Consider the following 20972-nt stretch of genomic DNA (forward strand, 5'->3'; position numbering starts at 1 on the left):
ACAATGTCAGGTGGGTGCTGATCTCCTTGCACATCAAAGTTTGGGAGCGACTTCCTTCCTTAAGGAGCTCCAGGTCCTTACAAACCAATGAATTTAGTAAGCAGGTAAGGCCAATCATTGTAGACTCACAATTACCCAACTCCTTGGTCAATTCCAAAAGCGTACCTGATGGCGTTTGAACTTCAGTTTGTAATAATACAAATACGCTCACCAAGGAGTAGAGTGTGAAAGTTAAAGCTTATAAAGTTGTACTGGACAGTGAATAACAGGTTTCTGGGGACAGATTTAAATCTTGAATGCGAGTTTCCTTGGTGGGTCTAGATTCTACAGAAGTAGATTGTGGCGCTTCACCCACCTGGAAATCACATACCCTGTTTGTTTTTGTGGGTCTCGGCCTTTTGTTGCATTGAGACAACATTGTTTTCCAAATAAAGTTGTAGTTTGTCCTGGAATCATCCGTCATTCAAAATGCAGTCTCTTAGCGATCTTTTGTTCATCATACTCTTGGTTATTATACATTTCATTGAGGAGGTAGAAAGCATATAATCCAAGTAATTTTTTGCGAGTGAGGTCAGGATATGGTTCCCAGGACAAGAACTGGAGGTCAAGGATATTTGATCAGAGGGCGCTTGGTTTATGATTGAGACATAATTACCTCTTTGGTAATTACATGCAACTGTGTCAGGTTCTGGAGCATTTAGGTCGTCCTTCCCACTTAATGGCCCACTTCTTAAGTAGTAGCAAGTGGCCATGGACCTGCCCGGGGAAAGGTCACCTAGAAATCTTTTCCAAGTAAAGTAGTTGCTTATTTCCCTTGTGCCAAGATCTTAAACCCAACTCGTTGAATTAAAGGAGCGTGACAGATTTTATTGGTGTATGTATTAGTATACTTTCAATATCTCACTTTGCGTGGTTGAATGGCAGCACAAGAAAAAGCCCTAATAGAGCATCCACGTGTTTGAATGTGCAGTTGAGTATATTTATATGCTTGTGCAGGGTTTTCTAAGAGGTCTCAGGTGGATACAGCGGTAATCGTATAGAATGTAATAAAACTTGTTTGAATCAAGAGTCTAAAAATAAGTGTAAAATGTTTTTGAGTTCTTACTGCGCTCTTCTAGGTTGCACTCTTCGGTCACCATTTCGTCCCTACAGCCCTGACAGCACTGCCAACAATGATAACACATTCCATCATGCTATGCATTGCTTCGCGGCTGGAATGCTTTTTTAAACGATCTTCTCCTCCACTAAACAACAGAGATGGAAAAAAGACTCAACAGGGTCTGCAGCAGCCGAAATCCAGAACTTCTGGCACTGGTAACACTGTCACACTCCACGTGTCCATGCGACCGGAATGTTTTTTAAATGATCTCCTCCTCCATGAAACAGAGATGGAAAAAAAACTCAGCAGGGTCTGCAGCAGCCAAAATCCTGAGCTTCTGGCACTGTTAAAACACTCAGTCGCAATCCGCATCGCTCCACGGCCAGAATGCTTTTTTAAATGATCTCCTCCTCCACGAAAAAAACACAGATGAAAAAAAAGACAGCAGATTCTGCAGAAGCTGAAATCCAGAGCTTCTGGCACTGGTAACACTCCCTCGCACTCCACGACCGGAATGCTTTTTAAAATGATCTCCTCCTCCATGAAACAATGGAGATGGAAAAAAGATTCAACGGGGTCTGCAGCAGCCGAAATCCAGAGCTTCTAGCACTGTTAACACACTCCTTCGCACCTATTCTAAACTTTGCTACCAACTCCCCTACACTCCGCTCCTTCCTCCGTCTTCCACCTGGTCTCTGTCCACCTTCAGCTCTTCCTGTGACCTCGCCCATGCAACACATCACACTTTCTATTTCATTGCTCCCTTTTGAATCTCATCTTCTTTACCACTTTCTCTCAATCATCTTCAAATGTACCCATGGTCTGTCCCCCTCTTATCTATCTGCCTTCCTCTCGTTTTATGCTCCATCTCGCCCCCTAAGATCACAGAACTTATTTCTTGAAACTGTTCCCAAGCCTTGCTGTGCTTCTTCTTGTCTCCGCTCTTTTGCTCCCAAACACTGGAATTCCCTTTCCCCCTCTCTTTGTTCTGCTACATCTCTCCATCTTCCAAACAAACCTCAAAACTCATCTTTTATCTTCTCTCGTCTCTTAATCATCTGGCTTCCCCCTCTTCTGTTTTTACATTTTAACATGACTGTACTGCTTTTGATATATATTGTTCAGCGCCTTTCGCAAATGATGCTCTATAGATTCAATAAAATGAATGAAAATTAAGTGTAACGTTGGGTTTTTCTTTCCCCAATCTGCTTAGTGCATTTCTAAAAGTCTTGGAGTTGCTTGTAGCTCCTCCGAAAAGTATATAGGTCCTTTCTTACCTTGAACTGCTGATTGCCTTTCTTAAAAGTCTGCTAAGAGTTCTTATTTAACTTTAAATTGTATAACACACTTCTGAAAAGCAACATTGGTTAAACTGTCTATTCACATCCTTATAGTGTAATAGTTTAAATATGAACAGGTCATACTGACCTTGAATAACTGCTGCTGCTCCTCAAACTGTAATACTGGATTGTGCTTTCCCTGAATTTCTCTAGGGCACTTCTAAAATAGTTTCAGCGTGTATACTTACTCTTGAGCAGCTTTAGGCCTCTAGGTGATATAAAATTGAGATTACTCCATCTGAACTGTGTTCTAAAAAGTAACATTGGTGTGTAATTTTATCCATTCTTGAAAGAGGGACGTTACACATGTTGCAAGATAGACTTGTAACAGTGTTGCTATAACTAAGTGATTCTGTAACTGAATAATACTGTACATTTTGACCAATAGAGTCTGCTGTCGTTGAATTACTTCTGTTAATCGAAAAGTAACTTACTGTGGTTTTACTCCCTAATAATAGCTGAATGCCATTCTGAATGTGTTATATGTTTGACTGACCTTGAACTTCTGAATGCTATTCTTAATAAGGTTATACTTTGTTTGTATACCATAAAATTTGAGTTGGTTTTTATAATTGTGTTAATATGATATGTCATAGTATTTACTTACCCAAGATTAATCTTGGCCTACTTGTATTTAAATAAACCATTTATTTTTGCAATAGAAAGTGTTTGTATTTCTTTGGACCATGCGTGTGCCACAATTTCTTTGTACTAGGCTATGGCCCTCTCTTCCGTCCCAAGTTAAGCCTGGCTGCTCTGTCTACGCTGCCAGATGTTCTCAGGTGGTTCATTGCTATCTGGCTTTGAGGAATCTTTTTGATGTATTATTCTTGCCCCCAAATGTTAGGTTGCCTGTGATTTTACATTTAGCCAAAAGTATGTCACTCTGCCTCCTTGCTCTATAAGCTTCTTACTCCTTGTGAACTTAACTTGGCTTCTCCACTCTAGATTTAGGATGTAAACTATCTTATAATGAGTGGCCTTATATAATTGTTGGTCTCAGCAGGTTTAAGATTGACTCATTTATTTATTTTGTTTATTGGGCATTTGTGAGGGGCTCATACAGCAAAAATTGCGTTTCAAAAGCACCCACAAGGCAAAAGGGATGGAAAACAAGGGAACAGTACAAGACAATGAAATGATATGACATCATTGGTTATTTATGGCGCCCTTAATACCCAGAGGTTTCTAAGCGCGGACACGGGGATCGAACCTGTGTTGTTCCGTATCGTCTTGCTTCCAAGGTGAGCATGTTGCCCCTGAGCTATCCTCCCAAGACCAATAAATGACAATGAAAAGCAAACAACAGCGGTCCTACTAGGCTTCATGACATTCGGAGCGTGCAAGTGCAGAGAGAGAGGGGATGGGGGTAAGTGCTAGAGGATCCAGCAGAAGGGGGAAGTGCCAGAGAGCCAGTTGCAAAGGCAACAGGTAAGTGCAGGAAAAGGACCACCTGAGGAGGGAGGTCGCCTGCTAATATAGACCTGGAGGGGCGGATGCTCTGGACGATTGGACAGAAGGCTAGGACCCAGTAGGGCTCTTAATGGACCAGGCTGCCAATCTCAGCGACTGAGGAGTTTAGCACAGGAGGGAAAGAGGGAAGGACGAGGAGAAAAGTCTTCAGATGCTTGCAGAACTTGAGAAGGTCTAGCTCAAGACGGAGAGTAAGAGGGAGGCTGTTCCAGAGGTGGGAGCCAGCCGAGGAAAGAACGGCCAGCCGCTCTCTGCTTAGAGAAACACCTGACAAACAGAGTTGGAGCCAGAGGATCACATGGATCTTGAAGGAGCGCATTTAGTGAGAGCAAGTTGCAGATGGTGTGGTTCTCGGCCCTAGACGGCGTTATGGATGATGCAGAGGGATTTAAGTTTGAGCCAGTGCAGAGACTTTAGGGCTGGAGCGATGAGGTCCCTGAGCTTGAGGCCAAGGATACGCCTTGCAGCCCTATTCTGGATTAGGTGGAGGGGGCATAGAGAAGAGGAAGGTAGATTAAGGAAGAGCCTGTTGCAATAGTCCAGCCTGGAGAGTACCAGAGCTCTGGAGACATTGAGCTTCTGGGGAAAGGTGAGGAAAGGGAGAATGCCTCTGAGGAGGAAATGGGCGTTCTTGGCAAGGTCCAAGATGCGAGGATTGAAGGAGAGAGGAGTCAAAGATGGCTCCAAGGTTCCTGCCTTCTGAGGAAGGAGAGGAGCGCGGGCTCGGTGGGGGTAGGGGGTAGGAGCCCATAGAGGGTGGCCAGAGTGAAGGGAGGAAAGAGGAAACAGGAGCCACCCCATCCCCCCCTCATTATAACTACTGGTCCCCAGGGAAGATGTGGTCTTGTAGCTTAAGTCAGTCTGATCTTTACTGGAATTGCAAAAGGGAAGGGGGTATCACTCTGCAAGTGTGGTCATGGGGGGAAGGGGACATCCTTCAACATATAGATCGTGTGCTGGGTCTTTCCCTCCCTCATACACGTATTGCATGTGGGTTGAGTCTTTTCCCGGCTGACATTAATTTGCCTGCTGGTAAGCCCTTCTGGGTTTGCAAAGCCCTTGTGGTGGTTAAAGGTGGTTAAAAAGCATATTTCAAAGCACTGGAAGAGCAATTTTAAGCCCATTGTTGACTGGCTATACAGCCTGTCAATTCTCTCCAGCAGGGAGAAAGTGTCCTTTCAAATTAAGCAGAAACATAAGTACAAAGACATTTGGAATGTTTTCAATGATTTGTACGACTAGCTTCTTTCTCTTCCCCTTTGTTTCTCTTCTCTTATTTTCTTCATTTGCATAGTGACAGGTCTGATGCTTTTATGTTCTAATTGTGTTCTTAAATGTCTGCCTATTGAATATAGTTTGTTATCTATTTGATTATGAAATCAATAAAACAATGTAAAAAAAAAGTTTTCTATTAATCCTCTTATAGGTTAGAGGCATGGAAGGCCTCCCACTTCCTCTCTGCCATACAGATACTCCACCCATATGTACCGGCATGTATTTTCAAGCTTGCGCAAATGCTTTGGATTCCTATGGAGCCCACCTCCGTTTTACAGTAGTAAAAAGCAGGCGGACTCCATAGGAATGCATTGTAAATGCTGCATGGCAGGTGTACATGACGGGCAACATTTACTCTATTTGCATGTCAGAGTTCAAAAGGGTGGCGTTCAGGAGAGTACGCCACCATTTTTCACTTCCTATTTGCACAGCAACGTTCAAAGGTTGGAAATTGCAGGGAGGGGACCTATGTAAGCCAAAGTGGAAAGATAATAGGACCCTCCAAAATGAGCTCCTGAATAATTTATATAGTAGCTCATTATTAATCAGAAGTGGGTTTCAGTAGAGAAATAGTTGTAGACTCCCTGATAAAAGCCAACTAAAGTTAAAAGGTCCTCTTGCCTTTTAATCCTCTCCCACAAATTCTTATAATTTGTCATGCTCCTTTTCAGACAGGCCTTTAAACATTGTAAATGCTAGTTTAGTAAGCAAATTAAGTCACACAGAACATTCAAATCTTTATTTAAAAAAATATGTACATACTTCTTCATAGTTAGCAATATTATACATATATACAAGTATAGTACATGTCGTCACTAGTGAGAAACCTGTGCATTTACAAGAGAATAATATATGCCTTGTTTTGCTAATAACTCGCTGTGAACGCCCTGCTCCATCACTTTTCCATTCTGAATGACGGCTATGATATCAGCATTCTGTACCGTCGTCAAACGGTGAGCGATCACAATGCAAGTTCGTCCCAGTCTGGCATTGTCCAAGGCTTTCTGCACTACCTGCAAACACCAAACAAATGACATCATTTCACTGCATAGTTAAAACCAAACAAAACATACTAAAAGTACCCGATGATAGTGTACTGCTTTTCCTACACGAAGAATAGATGTGTACACCAAATGAAAAAGCATCACATTTTTCTTTACACCCCGAATGTTTTATAAATATAATGCAAATAAGCCTTTAATCTCTGCGTACAAGCGAGTAGGTCATTTAGTTTTTATAGTCTGGTCCTGAAGTAAGAACCTACTTTTGTTATAGTTCAGATGTGACGTCACAAGGACTGTGGCCGGTGTAAACACTCTTAAAACCATGATTAGATATTTAGAGTCCTAGAACTAATTTTCTTAGTCATTCATTCATTCATTCATTCATTCATTCATTAGGTGATAAGGAGACCATTATGACAGTAGCCACGTTTGGTGCACAGCTCGAATAAAGTACTTGAGAGCCAGCATCCATCTGCATGTTATCACTTGTTCTAAAGCACACAGCTGGCTTTTAACTGTTTAATCACGCAGGTTATACATTCACATTAAATTAACTGGAATCTCTCTTGAACCAGCGCGAGCACTAGACCAAGTATTACAAGGATCATATAATGGTGGACCATACATTATCAAGGATTAAAACGCCTAATACCAAAAGCTCATTATTATTGCACACCATCTCGTTGTTCCCGCAACCTTGTAAAAGAACGTTTACCTTTCGGCCTCATGGGCGACTTCAAATATCCTCATAGCATACCGTAGGAGGTACTCATAAGGAAATACGTGCAGCTTATCCTTACTAAATAAAGTTATGGGACGTATGCTAATTGTATTATCGACCAATGTAGTTCAACTATCTGCCGCCTGGACTGAAGCCAGCGACACCGCTGTTAAGCTATAGAATTAAGTAATTCAACATGCTTTTGCATCTTTGATAAGAAGGCCAAGTCACTAACTCCAGAGTGCTGTTCTGGGATTCACATAGATATCCCACACGTGCACTATTCAAAACGAGTCTTTACACAGACTGAGCAAGCAGCAGAGTCATTGGGGGCATTTCTGTCCTCGCACCCCATGCATACTCAATTCACATGCATGTATGAGCACTGCTGTATGTGGCCCTGAAAAGACGCCGAAATCATACGCATCTGTGCCTGCCCCCATGCAAACATATGTGCAAGCCCAGTATCTATGGCACCGTCTGTGAGCATTACGCATATTTCAGGACCCATTCAGAAAAGGCAATACACATTTTGCGTATGCAGGATCAGGTGACTTTTTTCAAATAAATGTATACAATTGAGGCGTGTTGTCTATTGCAGCTCCAGCTGTTTGTCATGACTTCTGAATCCTCAGTGAGAAAATCAATGCTGGGATTTCAGAAGCTAGTATTAACTGAGGAAACTATGGAACTTGCTAATAAATGAGATTAATTCAACAGGTAGAAATGGGCCAAAAAATGTGTAGATTGACATCATTATATACCAGGTTGTTGAGCTCGTGTCTAACATAGCGGTTAGATGTTCATTGTGTTTTACCGCCTTGCTAGGACCTTATTAGTTCGAATGGTACATCTGTCTCTACACCTTGAGATTATGGGCTTGAATGGGGTAAGAAGCAGAGATAAGCGTTTGTCAGACATCGTTGAAAGTACACACGTTTTTCAATCTTTTTTCAACGAGGAACCGTATATAGAAAAAATATGAATCGGGATAAACACATTTCTCTGGGTAACTGCTACTTCTAAGTTATACATTCATCACTAAAGGCAGAAAGAGACTACAAAATGCATCTTACACTACAAGAAAAGTGCATAGCACTCTTTTGTGGGGCCCACCTTAGAGCTTTATATCACAAACCTTTTCGCTTTCTGTGTCGAGAGCAGAGGTAGCTTCGTCGAGAAGTAGCACTTTGGGCTTCCGAATGAGCGCTCTCGCAATGGCGATTCTTTGCTTCTGACCTCCGGAGAGCTGAGCGCCTTTATCCCCAACTCGCGTGTTGTATTTCTGAAAATTAAATGGAGGCAGAAATTCAATGCTCACAGAAAAATACAGCCAAGCGACAATTAGGGGAAACTAGTGTGATTTTAGGGAAAGTAGTTTAAAGTATCCCATTTCTTCAGGAGTCCATAATAAAGCACACGTTTCGAGATCTGTACCAAAAATATAGACACATGTCTTAGAAAGCTGGGCTTGGCACCTCTAGGTAGTTGGTTACAAAGCAAGACATCTAGTCAAAGATCATCCGTTATCCCTTTTACAGTGATTCAGTGGCTATTTAGCCCTGCATTGACTGACAGCATCATAAGGTAAAGTTTCATGCTATTATTCCAGTCAGTTTTACTTAATTCTGGCTAGGTGCATATATGAAACTTTCCTGCAGACCTGTGCTTCACTCCTCGCAAGAGGTTAAGTCAATTCAATTTATTGTGGGTAATAGGGAGTGCCCAATACCAACAGGGAGAGTCAAAGCCCAGCTACCAACTAGGATTCACACAGATATAGAATGAAGGTAGAATGAATGATCATTAATTGTACACCTCATGAAGAAAACTACTGATTTAATAGATTGGTTTGAAAAAGTTTGCCATGAGTGAAACACTTGTCTGCAGAAAGCTGTCCATATGAACACACCAAGGAGTATTTAATAAACTAATTGGAATCATACCATAATAAGTTTCATCCATCTGCCCAATTATGCTATCAGTCACTACGGAGCAACATTGCCACAGAAACACTGGAGGCATAAAACAAATTACATTGGAATGCATCAGCTACAGACTCAAGGGAAATACTTGTGGTATGAAGTGCAGTTGTTATTCACTTGTTTCAGTAAACCTTTCATGCCTTGTGTACCTTGTGCATCCATTCAGCCACAGTGACATATGACCGAAGTTTAACGCTAACGCTGCATTCTGGTTTTTAAAGAGTTTGTTCACAGTACATGTATTTTTCTGCATACATTTATTAGAAAAAAATCTACAGGCCTGGTTTACAAAAGCATTTTACAATGGCACAAACCCATTGAAAAATGCTTTGTAAAATCAGGCCCTACATGTGTTTCACCCTATAAGTATTTCTTCAAAACTTTACAGGTTAATCGGTTTTTCAAATAGCAAATCTCATCATGGTGCCACTTCTTGTTGATAGTTGACAAGTATACTTTTGTTTTTCTGATAAATTAATGTTGAAGAATACTTTGTGAAAAGAAACATTTAAAAACAAAATGCATCACCAAGGTAAACAGTGGTCTGTTATTCTGGATAAACATGCTGGTGGGTTAGCCAAGGCATAAAATCAGAAATAATTTTGAAAACTCACGTTTCCTAGAAGAACACCATCAAAATCAAAAACAACGTCACTTCTTTTCTGTCATCTTGCTCATGCAGGATTTCTCTGTTCCTCTACCTGCCCGAGGCTGATCCTTACTGAAACCCTGCCCAGCTAGGATCATTCTGTTCAGAGGCCAGCTTTGCACAGAGAAAGCTTCTGAAATGATGGTCAGGATGAATCATTATTTTGCAAGACCTACTCATTGGGCAGACAATACACAGAGACCGGTTGCTATAGTTTATCTGAGAAGCAGAGGGAACACTTCTATTGAGCAAGCTCTAACCTCTCTCCCTGGCTGTTCAACCAATACCTGGCACCTCTCGCCCACCGCATTGCTGCTCTCTGCTCCAACTTTCAGTGCTATGCGGATGACACTCAACTCGTTTTCAGGCTCCCCTCTGCCACCTCTTCTCCTTCTCTCATCTCTATCTGCTATTCAGGAGTGGTGTGTTGCCAACAATCTATGTCTTAATGCCAGTAAGACAGAGATTCTCCTCATCGGTACACCTGCACCCTCCATTCCTGTTACTCTCTGGCTGGCCCCCTTGGCCCTCTTCCTGCTCCCATCTGTGAGGCTAAGAACCTCTGGGTCTTTTTTGACTCCACACTCCTTTTCTCCTCACATGTCTGACGTCTCTAAGAAGTCAAACTACCAACTGCACCTCCTCAGAGGTATTTTTGCTTTTCTCTCCTTCCACCAGATGCTCACTATCTCCAGGGCTCTGGTTCTCTCTAGGCTGGACTACTGCAACAGCCTCTTTCTAAATCTGCATGCTTCTACTCTCCGCACTCTGCAATTCATCCAGAACAGGACTGCAAGACTTGTCGTTGGCCTCAAGCCCAGGGATCGTATCTCTTCAGCACTGAAATCTCTGCATTGGCTCCGAGTGGCTGCAAGGATTAAGTTCAAGACCCTCTGCATTGGCCACACGGCCTTCTGGGGCCTGCGTCCTAAATACCTCCAACTCTCTTCGTAAATACCTTCCTAATCAAGCTCTGTGCTCCTCCACCTCCAACTCTCTCAGTGTCAGTCGCTTATCCAAACAACTAGTTGGGGGTAGATCTCTTTCTTTGGTTGGAGCCTCCCTCTGGAAAAGCCTCCCTGCCTCTCGGAAACTTGAGGAGAAACATCTCTGGTTCCAAAAGCACATCAAGACCTTCCTCTTTGCTTCTGCCTTCTCTCTTCCTCTACCCTGCTGATTTCCTGTATGATGCTGCACTGGCCACCTGGCTACCCTTCGATTTCGGGCCCAGGTCCCTACCCACTCAGTTGTACACCTGCACTGCCTCCCACCAACCCTTTCACTTGGGTCTGTATCTGTACACCTATAGTCCCACTACTTGCACTTTTGGACACCTTTTGTCTGCACTTACCCTTGCACTTGCCACCTGCTGGCCGCAATTCTTGTTATTGTTTTGATCCCATGTATAGCACTGCCCCTCCTCTTTCCCCAGGCACTTTTCCCCTGCTCCTGCCCTGCACTTGCACAATCTCAACGTCACTTGGCCTCGTACGATCGCTGTCTCTGTCCTCCCTCAGTTCCCCCTTCCTTGCCTCATTGCGCCTTGACCCACTTATGGCATTTGTAACGTGCCTATACACATCTTATCAAGATTAGGAAAGTGACTAAGAATTCAATAGTCACTCTATAAAGGTGATAAAATAGAATGTATTTAATTAGGAGGGTGTTCACTCACCGTAATATCAAGATTTAAAAACTACAATAGCAAATTACCTAGTCAATACCTGCAGCTATACTAAAATCATTACACTGGGTAAATATGCTCAAAGCACTGGCAGTCTATAGAAATCATATCTAAGAGGTCTTACCCTCTTGTTATCCAAGTCTCAGTTCAACCTCACCACTGCTATCATGCAATGTGTACTATTTATTTCCCATAGCAATACAAGAGGTGATAGCTGGACGGTTTAGAATTAATCTTAACCTCTGACATTGCTCTGGACAACCCTCAAGACCATTGTTCTTCGCCTGCCAAGCCATTACAAAAGGGGAAAGACCATTTGAAAATCAGGCTTGGTCCCACCACAAAGGGGCCGTCCAGCCCAAACTTCTTGGTCACATCCCTTCTGCACGAGACCACAAGCAGCCACAAACATGTTTCAGCCTTGTTGGGCCTCAGTGAGGAGGAGTAGCAGCTTGGGTCTCTAGGCCCAGCTGGCACAAGACAGGTCTGGGCATACCCATTCCACTTGGGGTGACTATAGCAAGACAAAAGTGGTTCAGATTAATTCAAAACCTTCCACCAATCACTTTTTTGGTTTTAGTTTGTCTCCCTATGTGAGAGAGGGTATGCCCAGACATGAGCCCCATGCTCGTGGCACCTTAGGGAACCAAGCCGCACCTCACTGAGGAGGCCCAACAAGGCCAAGACATGTCTGGGATTGCTTGTGTTTCTGTGCAGAGGGGACCTGACCTAGCAGTTCGGGCAGGGCTGCTCCCATTGGTGGCCATACCCAATTGATTTTCATAGGGCTGGACCGCTGTTGCAATGGCGCATACGGGCTAAAAAATGGTGGTGTGAAAGGTTGAGCAATGCCAGTGTTTCAGATTAATTCAAAACCTTCCACTCATCACTTTTTTGGTTTCTATTAATTTCTCAGCCAGGTGCAAGCACCCTCCACCACTGAATGTCTCCTGTAGTAATGCTTAAGTGGCATCATTATATTCCAGGCTTCATCTAAATCCAAACATTGTACATGATTTCCATAGATGTAATACCAGGATTAAGCTTTGCCCAGTACTGCAGAAGGGCAAATCCTCTACTCAACGTGTGACCAAGCATGTATTGCTAGTGCAGATACAAAAACACTTTGTTCTTGGCATTGCCTAACCCCCAAACAGCACAAAATAATAATAGAGCAAAACTGAAAGATTCCAAACTTAGAGGAAAATATTAGGGAACTAAGATGCATTCCACTAAGCAATGGGGTTTAATTGGTCACACAGAATTCTTAATTTTATTCTCTGTGCAGCTGAAACAAGATGCCTTCCTTGTTATTAAATTGGACTTCCATAATGTACATTTTTATCTGAATGGGTTTTCCTAGATTGGTAAAAAGCACAATGTTTTTTGTCTTTTTGATCGATTTCCTTAATGACACAATTGCAAACATTGTTCGAAATTGGATACTGTTTATCGGTACTGATCAATTAATGAGAGATCCTATTATTAAATGCCCACAATACTTGCATTAAATAACTAGAGAAACCTGACTGACAGTGGGTAATTCTTTCAGGGGTGGGGCATGGATGATATAGAAGAATATAGATCTATTGCAAATGGCCTGTAATACATCAAATGTACACTGCTGCAATGCAAACGTGTACGGTTATTTGTACAGGAGCAATCTCCAAATGCTCATTAAATGTTGATGTCTCCTCAATGTATTTGAGGCTGAAGATTTCCAGTGGTTGGGATATAAATATTTTACCTAAATGGGAATGAACAAGCTTGACCGTGTGGGTTGCATTTCAAATAACGGGTCGAAATTGCAGCACAGGTTTCCCAAAATGTGGCCGCAAAATGCCATATTAATTTACAACCAGTTCTGTAGGGGGAACACATGAATAACCCCAATAGATGACAAGTCACCAACAGTACACAGGAGCATTTTGAAACATGTTCTTGTTGACTGTGTCCAAAGAAAGACCTTGAGGGCTGCCCCAAGAGTAAACTACGGCATTGCCCTTTAGAAAATGTCTTCATGCTACAAGTGCCCAACATATACCAGTATTCCAACTGTAAACATTCTACTTGTGCATAATATTTGCCATCATGCCACAGTAAATACACATTTCATGCTAGCTCTGCCGAATACATCCCGGCATGGCACTGTAAAACTATATTTTAATTCTAACTGTTGTCAATATATTCTAGTACTGCCACCTGAAAAATATATAGCAGGTTGCATGCACCCTGTATATGCCAGTATTGCCACAGTTAAAAAATACTCATGTTGCCTGATTCCAGTATAGGTCAGCATTGCTATGTGAGACATGTCATGCCACCAGTGCTCCAAAAATACCAGCACAGATATTCCCAATATATGCCAGTATTGACATTACAATACTTTTTTTGCAACAACTGTGCCCAAAACAATTCCAGAACTTCCTTGTAATATTTTGTCATGTACATAGTGCCAAATATATTAAATGAATGCAGTTGTAAAACACATATTCTTGTTGCCCAGGCCATGGAGGAAATATCAATGATGAACAACTTGCTTCCCAGAGTCTGTTCTTCATGGGACCCATGGAAAACTATGAGAGCATCTAATTAGAGGCCCCAATGGCTTCCAATGGACCATTGCTCCCCAGCCCTTCCAGCATCACAAAGTGCCAATAGTTACAGGCCATTCAGGACTATGTGGGGCAGCGACCCACATGAGGGCTAACAGCATATCTGTCGCTGCATATCCTATGTAATTGAATTCTCAGTTACTTGGCGAACAGTGCACAAGAGTATCTGTGATGGTCTATGCTTCATGAGAGAGACCCCGCCCCAATGCATATTATGCACTGACCAGCACTGTCCTGAGGCACATAATAGAATAACAAAAGTCATTGCAAGCGGTTCTTTCTCTAGCTTTATATGAATCACACAGTAAATGTACAATACAGATTAGAAACAGTATTTCATTAATAAGAAGTAAATGTACCTCTGGAAGACCATTTATAAAAGTATGAATATTTGCTGCTTTTGCAGCTTCTTCGATCTCTTCTTGAGTGACCTCTCTACTGTTGTCACCATACTGAATATTTTCAGCAATACTGCAATCAAAGAGCATGGGTTCTTGAGACACAATTCCCAACTGGTTTCTGAACCACATCAGATTCATTGATTTGGTGTCCATCCCATCTGCAAACTGGAATAAGAGAGAACTGTTAATTTAATAGAAAGGAAAGCTGTGCCCAACATTCATTTAATGGAGATGGGATTTCTAGGCCCAGTTTATTTTGAAAGTACTTAGCCATTAGAAAATTACAAAGATATTGCAAACCGTTATTCGCTGTTTGACAGCTTTATGAATGAATTTTGCTAGAACAGGGATTGAACAAGTATACATCCAGGTAATTGATACGGTAACGTTCTTTCATGGATAACATGTTACTCTGACTGCAGTGCCCACTTCCATTTTGCTTAGAGGTGTTGGGTGGGGGTGGATGCGTGGCCAAGGCCATGTATGCATGGAAGATTCTATAACCAAAGGGGAGGGGCTTAGAAGCATATATAAATATACTTTACCTTAATTTCATGGACATGCACATTTTAATAATTAACCCATAGGAACTACTTCAGTAATGTATTAAATGCTTAACAGTTTAAGATAATCTAAGATGCCACATACATTTTAAGTATAAATAAAAGTTAAATATTTCAGCCCATTTGTCTTACAAAAAATTTGACGAAATTGTTATCATAGAACTAAGATCACGAAACTAAGATCAGTATTCATTTCAAGGAAATGTCCCATTATGAAATACATAAACATTTAACTTTCAAGTCTTACCACGTGACCATCAACAGGATCATAGAACCGCTCCAATAACTGAATTGTGGTGCTCTTTCCACACCCACTGCTCCCGACCAGTGCCAGGGTTTGTCCTTTAGCAACGCGTATATTGAGACCCTGCAGAACCTGGACATTTGGTCTTGTTGGGTACACAAATTTGGTTTCTTTAAATTCAATGTTCCCCTCAAAGCTATCCTAAAAGCAGAAAATGTGGGTGTTAGTTGCATATTTACCCTTCCACTTCACAGGTGAATGGGAGATGTGTTACAATACATTTCAGAGATCACAATTCGATAAGCTCCTCTTCAAATATCACATCTAATTACATCTTCTTTGTGTAGAATTTCCAAGCACAGTGAGAGACTTATGGTTGAACCTCTTACTTTGGCAGTTTATTGGTGAAAAGGCATTTGAAGTGACAGTTCAATGCAGCTCAACATAAAAGTCAAATACATGCATGCTACGAGCTGCGCTACTCCTAAATGCTGTACATATTTTAAGAAAATGACATATAAGTAGGTCTTCCGTATGCATTTGACATGCAGTAAGAATCACTTAGAAAACAACACATATTATTTCCAAATCAATGGGAAAGACATGAGCACCGATCACTGGATACAGAATACCACTTCAAGTTAATTAACAATCAAGTTAATTAACAATTAGCGTTGAAAACTACTACTAGTAACCACTTTGATGATACTTATTTTAATAAACCACAAAAGGTTTAAAGGGCAGAGTCACAGAAAAAGCTACAATTTAATATTCTACAGATTATTCCTCAAATGCACTAATCCTACTTTAAAATGATAACTTATTTGTTTTTCTAAAATGATTTTACATTTTACCAAAGCAAACATATTGCATATATCTAAATCTGTGTATGATCATGAGAAACAATATAGTGTTTGTGATTTTGATTAAACAGAAATATCCAAAATGTGAGTGATCCAAGTATCAGCCAACAAATCTTCGACGATAAATTTAAGCTGTACAAAAGCGATGTAATCATTACTCACCACACGTGCTCCTTCCTCGCTATAGCTATCAATCTGTGGTTTTCTCTCCAGAAGTTGAAAAATCCTTTGAGCAGAAACCTTTGCCTTGCCAAAATCTGGTGCAAGCGAAGTGGACTGGCCCACGCTCATTGCAGCAAAAACGATTGCAGAAAATACACTGTAGGAAAATAGAACATTAGGTAGAATGTTAAAGTAGCTTTCATTGGTATGAAAGCTATGCAAGAGAAACGATTCTGATATTTATGGGTTATAATTGCTTTTAGAAAATTGAGTGACTTTCTACACCAGATTATGGATTCTTGGTGAAAATATATATTTTCTTTCTGATCCATTTAAAATGTTTTAAGTTTACAATCTAGAATGAATTGCTCCCATATAGTCGTGCAGCGCTCACCCACCACTGAGTTAAAATTAATGCATATTCCCACTCATTTACTTCTAGGATAATGAAATGATTGAATGTTCATTACTTATTTAATTGCAATACAACTATGTCCAATTTAATTGTGAAATAACCTATTTATGATCTTAGAAATCAAAATGTGTGAATTAATAACCGGCAAAGATAACTTAAGGTGCCTTTTTCGAGACATTCACTAACAGTCATTACTTTAATAGTGAAAAAATAACTTGCATTTTACATGTTTGTCTGTAAAACAAAATGAATAGCATTGATATATTAAGCCAAGAGACAACTCATTTGCAGTAGGCGTTGTGTTCTAATACAAAGAAGGGGCAATAATTTGGCTTTAGCAATGTGAATGTGTGTATTTGGGTGGGGTATAAAGTGCCTGGGTGACACTGGTCTATTAAAGATGGCCATTAGGACCGCAACAACCATTGTGCCACTTAACAACCCCCCCCCCCATATTGTACCACCAGCTTTGGTAAATGTCTCATTACCAACCTGATTTTGCATGTTGAGGTCTTCCGACTATAGTTCAGTGTATGCCACAGTCAGCTTCTGATAATACCTGTTGGTGCAGACGTTCTGGCGTACAATCTAACAAATTCTTCCTGTTCCCGGTGTCCCTAATATTCCCCAATGCAAAAACAGCCATCGACTAGACAAATCCACCAGGGACCCTTTGGAGTAGCCACTTAAGCCTCCTAGTATCAGGTTTGCTTGTTCTGAAGAGGATTCCTTAGCTATCGTGGGAGGCTAGAACCAGAGGAGTCTGTCCTATATGAAGCTCTATGCACTCAAGATAATCAAGATATGTTCCTGCAGTAATGCAGCTACTCAATGTTATTTTTGCTTTGGGCTCCACCTGTGGATTTAACCATTAGGAAAATGACCCGCTGTGGAAAAGGAGGATGCCGCTCAGGTGCTTCCCTGGGACCTGCGTCAGTGCATGGACCCTCTGTCACTGTCTGACTTAGATTCCCTTTGCTGCAACACCCAAACATCCTTTGAATCCTCAACAACTTCTCTTGGGGTGTACTCCTGATGGTGAATCCTAGCAATGCTTCAGGATGTGGTTGGTACACTGCTTTACCAGCAAACATAACCGACCATGAAATCCCAAGCAAACGTCCTCCTTTCCCTCTCGGATCTGCTGTCAGTCCCTTGCACTCTTCTTCCTTAGCACTTTTTTTTATATATACCTGTTCAAAAGCCTGAAATTGAAGTTATTTCTTGCTCTGTGAGAATGAACAGCCCCAAACCATATCATTATTTTAGGTATTGGGTGCAAAGTATGTCCACTTCTCTCATAAAAAGGAGGATTTTGTAAAGATCATATTTTGTGTCTTAATGTTGCTGCTTAATATTTAGACCAGCTGTTAGGACAACACACAAACATGAAAGGAGGATGAATTCGCCATTCAATGTTACAATCCATAAAACGATTAACTAGGTATTGTTGCATTTTGAAAAAAGAAACATCAAAATACCATTTCAGACCTTCCTGCATAATAGAGAAGTCTAATCGAAATTTCAGACCAAGCAACAACTACTAGCATCACAAGTCAGCAACAACCTGACTTGTTAGCAACACTCACCTATTGACATCCATCGTATGATAAATTAACATGTGTCTTGTCATGTTAAGAAGACTGAAACTTTTTGGACCCAACGTCTGTTAGGGAGAATTCTAATTTATGTGCTAATTCCCTTCAACCTTAGAGATCCCAGCTCTTTTGCTGAACTTTAGGACTTTTAATTTCTACCCTAGAGTGAGTGAGGCCTTTTTCTCACTCTCTCATGTATTTTTGATCTGATTTGGACTTTGTGTTTTCTTTGTTTCTGGAGTCTGACAAATTCCATAGGCATCTACCTTTTGTATTGTGACACAGAGCACCTTCAGTAAAGTGTCACATAGAAGTCCTTTGGGTTTCTCATAAGGTTTAAATACCTTAACTACAGTACCCAAGAACAGTAAAGTGAAATTGACTTTACTTACCTTTTTCCTAAGTGGGTCCAGCACACCCCATTTTATGTGGAGTGATGGGGGGTTACTTAGTAGCCCCTTTTCCTACTCTCTCATGTAGCATTTGTTATGTTACCCTCACTACTTTAACTGGCTGGTGGCAGTGGTTTAATTTTCCTACCATTGTGCATTTCTAGAACAGGCTGAATCCTCAGCTGCAGTATAGCACCCATGGGTGACCATTGTGTAAAAATGGCCCTGGTCGTCTTTTTCACCATTTCTTGTTTGTGAGGTCTTTCTTGGGGTTTACTCTGTGCTCCAAGCTAGATTTAACCCTTTTGTTAATTTTAGCATTGACAGGCTTCAGTTCTGAAACCCACCTCTGGCGCCAGTGTGTTTGGCAGGGCAGGAAGTGAGGTAGGTGCCTGAAACTCCCTGTTCTTAGTCTCCAGGGAAACCCGAATGCAGCAAGTCCTGATTGGCTGTCCATGCAGGACAGCCACTCTGCTGTGTGAGTAACAGCTAGACTGTGCATGAATAGGAGAAACCTGCATAAAAGGAGAGGCTTCTTGCACTATGGACAGAGTCGACGACTGGACGAAACATCTGATGAGGCAATCGTGAAGGGAAGCTTGCTGCATCCTCCTGGACCGTTAAACTGCCAGGTGAAGCCCTGCTGCTGTGCTGACGCTCCATTTAATAATTGACAAGATAAGCCCCGGAAAGGATGAAATCATCCCTTTGGTTGGTGGGACCAACTAACCCCAAGACGAACTTTGCTGGAGGACCTTCCCCAACTGGCTTTACTTCTTTGCTCCTGCTGGAACCGAGTGCCAGGGGTCAAGAAATCCATAGTCTAGTTCAACGTCTTTACGCCGGACCAAAGCTCCAGGAAGATCCAGAGGAACCTCCCAAAGCAGGATGACCCACGCTTGAGTCACATCACCAGAGTGCTGGACTCAAGGAGTAAAGGAAGCCCATCCAGTGTCTAAGAACCGCAGTGGTGCTATTTGCGGGTAGCTGAAAACGTGAAGTGTTGCTGAACTGAAAAGAGCCCGTAGCTGCCGCTGAGCATCAAACTGCAGTGCAGGAGTCCTCCAGACATCCTTCCTCTTGTCCCCACGACTGAGGCCCAGAAACACAGGATCTGCATCCCTGGAACCAGAACATAAGCCAACTGGATCCTAAGGTACTGTGCTGATTAAGGGTACTTACCTTTTTTGTTTGTAGCTTGCATTATCTCACCTGGGACATGCAGTAGCTGCTTTTCTGAAGAGTTGATCTCAGCTCTGACTTTAACAAGCCTAACAGCTTGTGGCCCAACACTGATTTTCTACAAACTCTCTAAGTTTGTGCAAGAACTGTGCTATCTAAGAAGTGCCTCAGCTCCATAGACATTGTCCAAATTGACTTTGGCTGTCCTGTCCCCCTGCAGACCCTTCTGACCCATTGACTTTGATTCTTACTGTCCCCCAAAGGTGCTACATTGGTTTTTAACTAGTATTGCTGGGAAAGGTTTTATCTAGACTTCATTGGGGGATTTTGAAAGTGCTCACATGCTCCCAGAACCTGTTAACCTTTTTCCTTCCATTAACCTTTCCTTTCCACAACCGCAGAATATTACCAAGTGCAAAAAGTGATATTTAAATGCCAATACTGTCCTAGTAATTGAAGTCACCTCAGGGAGTGGAAAGTGTGCATGACGCATCTCTAACGAGTATCTACTTGCTTATCTTGAATCTGAGAACGTGTTATGAAGTGTATTTTATTGTTGCACATTGACCTTTTTAAAGAAGGCTTACTTAAAACTGACTGTTAAATAAATAATTATTTTACTAGAAAATTTTGAGTATAAGTGGTATCTGGATACTTGTATGTGTGGATTTTGATGCTACCGCTCTACAGCTCACATGTACCCCTCTTGAGATAAGTGTGGCTGCTCAGTCACCCTACCAACTTGTGTAGTGCAGACCTATACCAATAGGTGGGTTACCTAATAACAGTGACAAGACTGGTGTAGTCTCCCACAGGGTTACTGCATCAAATCTTGCCTCACAACGTGAAACCCATAATTGGTTCCTTGGCCATGCACATTTGAAAATAACTTAACACTAATTACATAATTTGCATGAACATTCCCAGATTCAATAAACTTTTTGCCCCATGACGTTGACAAAACATTCATACTTGAAACAATAAACAGATCAAGAAAAGAAATATGGATTTCAGAGTTTAGTGTTCTAATCAACAGGTTTTACAAGTTTCTACTTACATGAAAACATTTTCAAATTGTGTGAGGCAATTCGCTATAAGCCACGCGCCAAATCTGAAAACAGCTGCATTCACAAAGAAGTTAATGCACTGGGCCATTCCATATGTTAATCCATAAATCGGAGCTTTGCAGAGGGCATCCCTGGGAGACAAAAATGGGCAGGAAAATTACATAAAATCATGACATTTTGAATACATTTTATAGCATTACGAGTTTGGCAATGCAGCAAATATGAGGAGGGAACATAATT

At 41.5% G+C, this 20972-nt stretch overlaps 1 protein-coding gene across 1 annotated transcript in view; it reads right to left on the reverse strand.

Moving 5' to 3' along the window:
* Nucleotides 1-5911: 5911 nt before the first annotated feature.
* The window catches only part of LOC138569863 (ATP-dependent translocase ABCB1-like), a 217194-nt gene continuing 202133 nt past the window's right edge, over nt 5912-20972 (reverse strand). The window contains exons 24-29 of the mRNA XM_069648247.1: nt 20723-20863; nt 16079-16235; nt 15057-15254; nt 14205-14411; nt 8051-8197; nt 5912-6200 (exon numbers count right to left, since the gene is read on the reverse strand). Coding sequence (XP_069504348.1) covers nt 6003-6200; nt 8051-8197; nt 14205-14411; nt 15057-15254; nt 16079-16235; nt 20723-20863 — 1048 coding nt within the window. The 3' untranslated portion in view covers nt 5912-6002. The remainder of the gene's footprint in view (nt 6201-8050; nt 8198-14204; nt 14412-15056; nt 15255-16078; nt 16236-20722; nt 20864-20972) is intronic.

The sequence above is a fragment of the Ambystoma mexicanum genome, chromosome 2q (assembly GCF_040938575.1).
Source record: "Ambystoma mexicanum isolate Mex_15411 chromosome 2q, UKY_AmexF1_1, whole genome shotgun sequence".
Taxonomy (NCBI): domain Eukaryota; kingdom Metazoa; phylum Chordata; class Amphibia; order Caudata; family Ambystomatidae; genus Ambystoma; species Ambystoma mexicanum.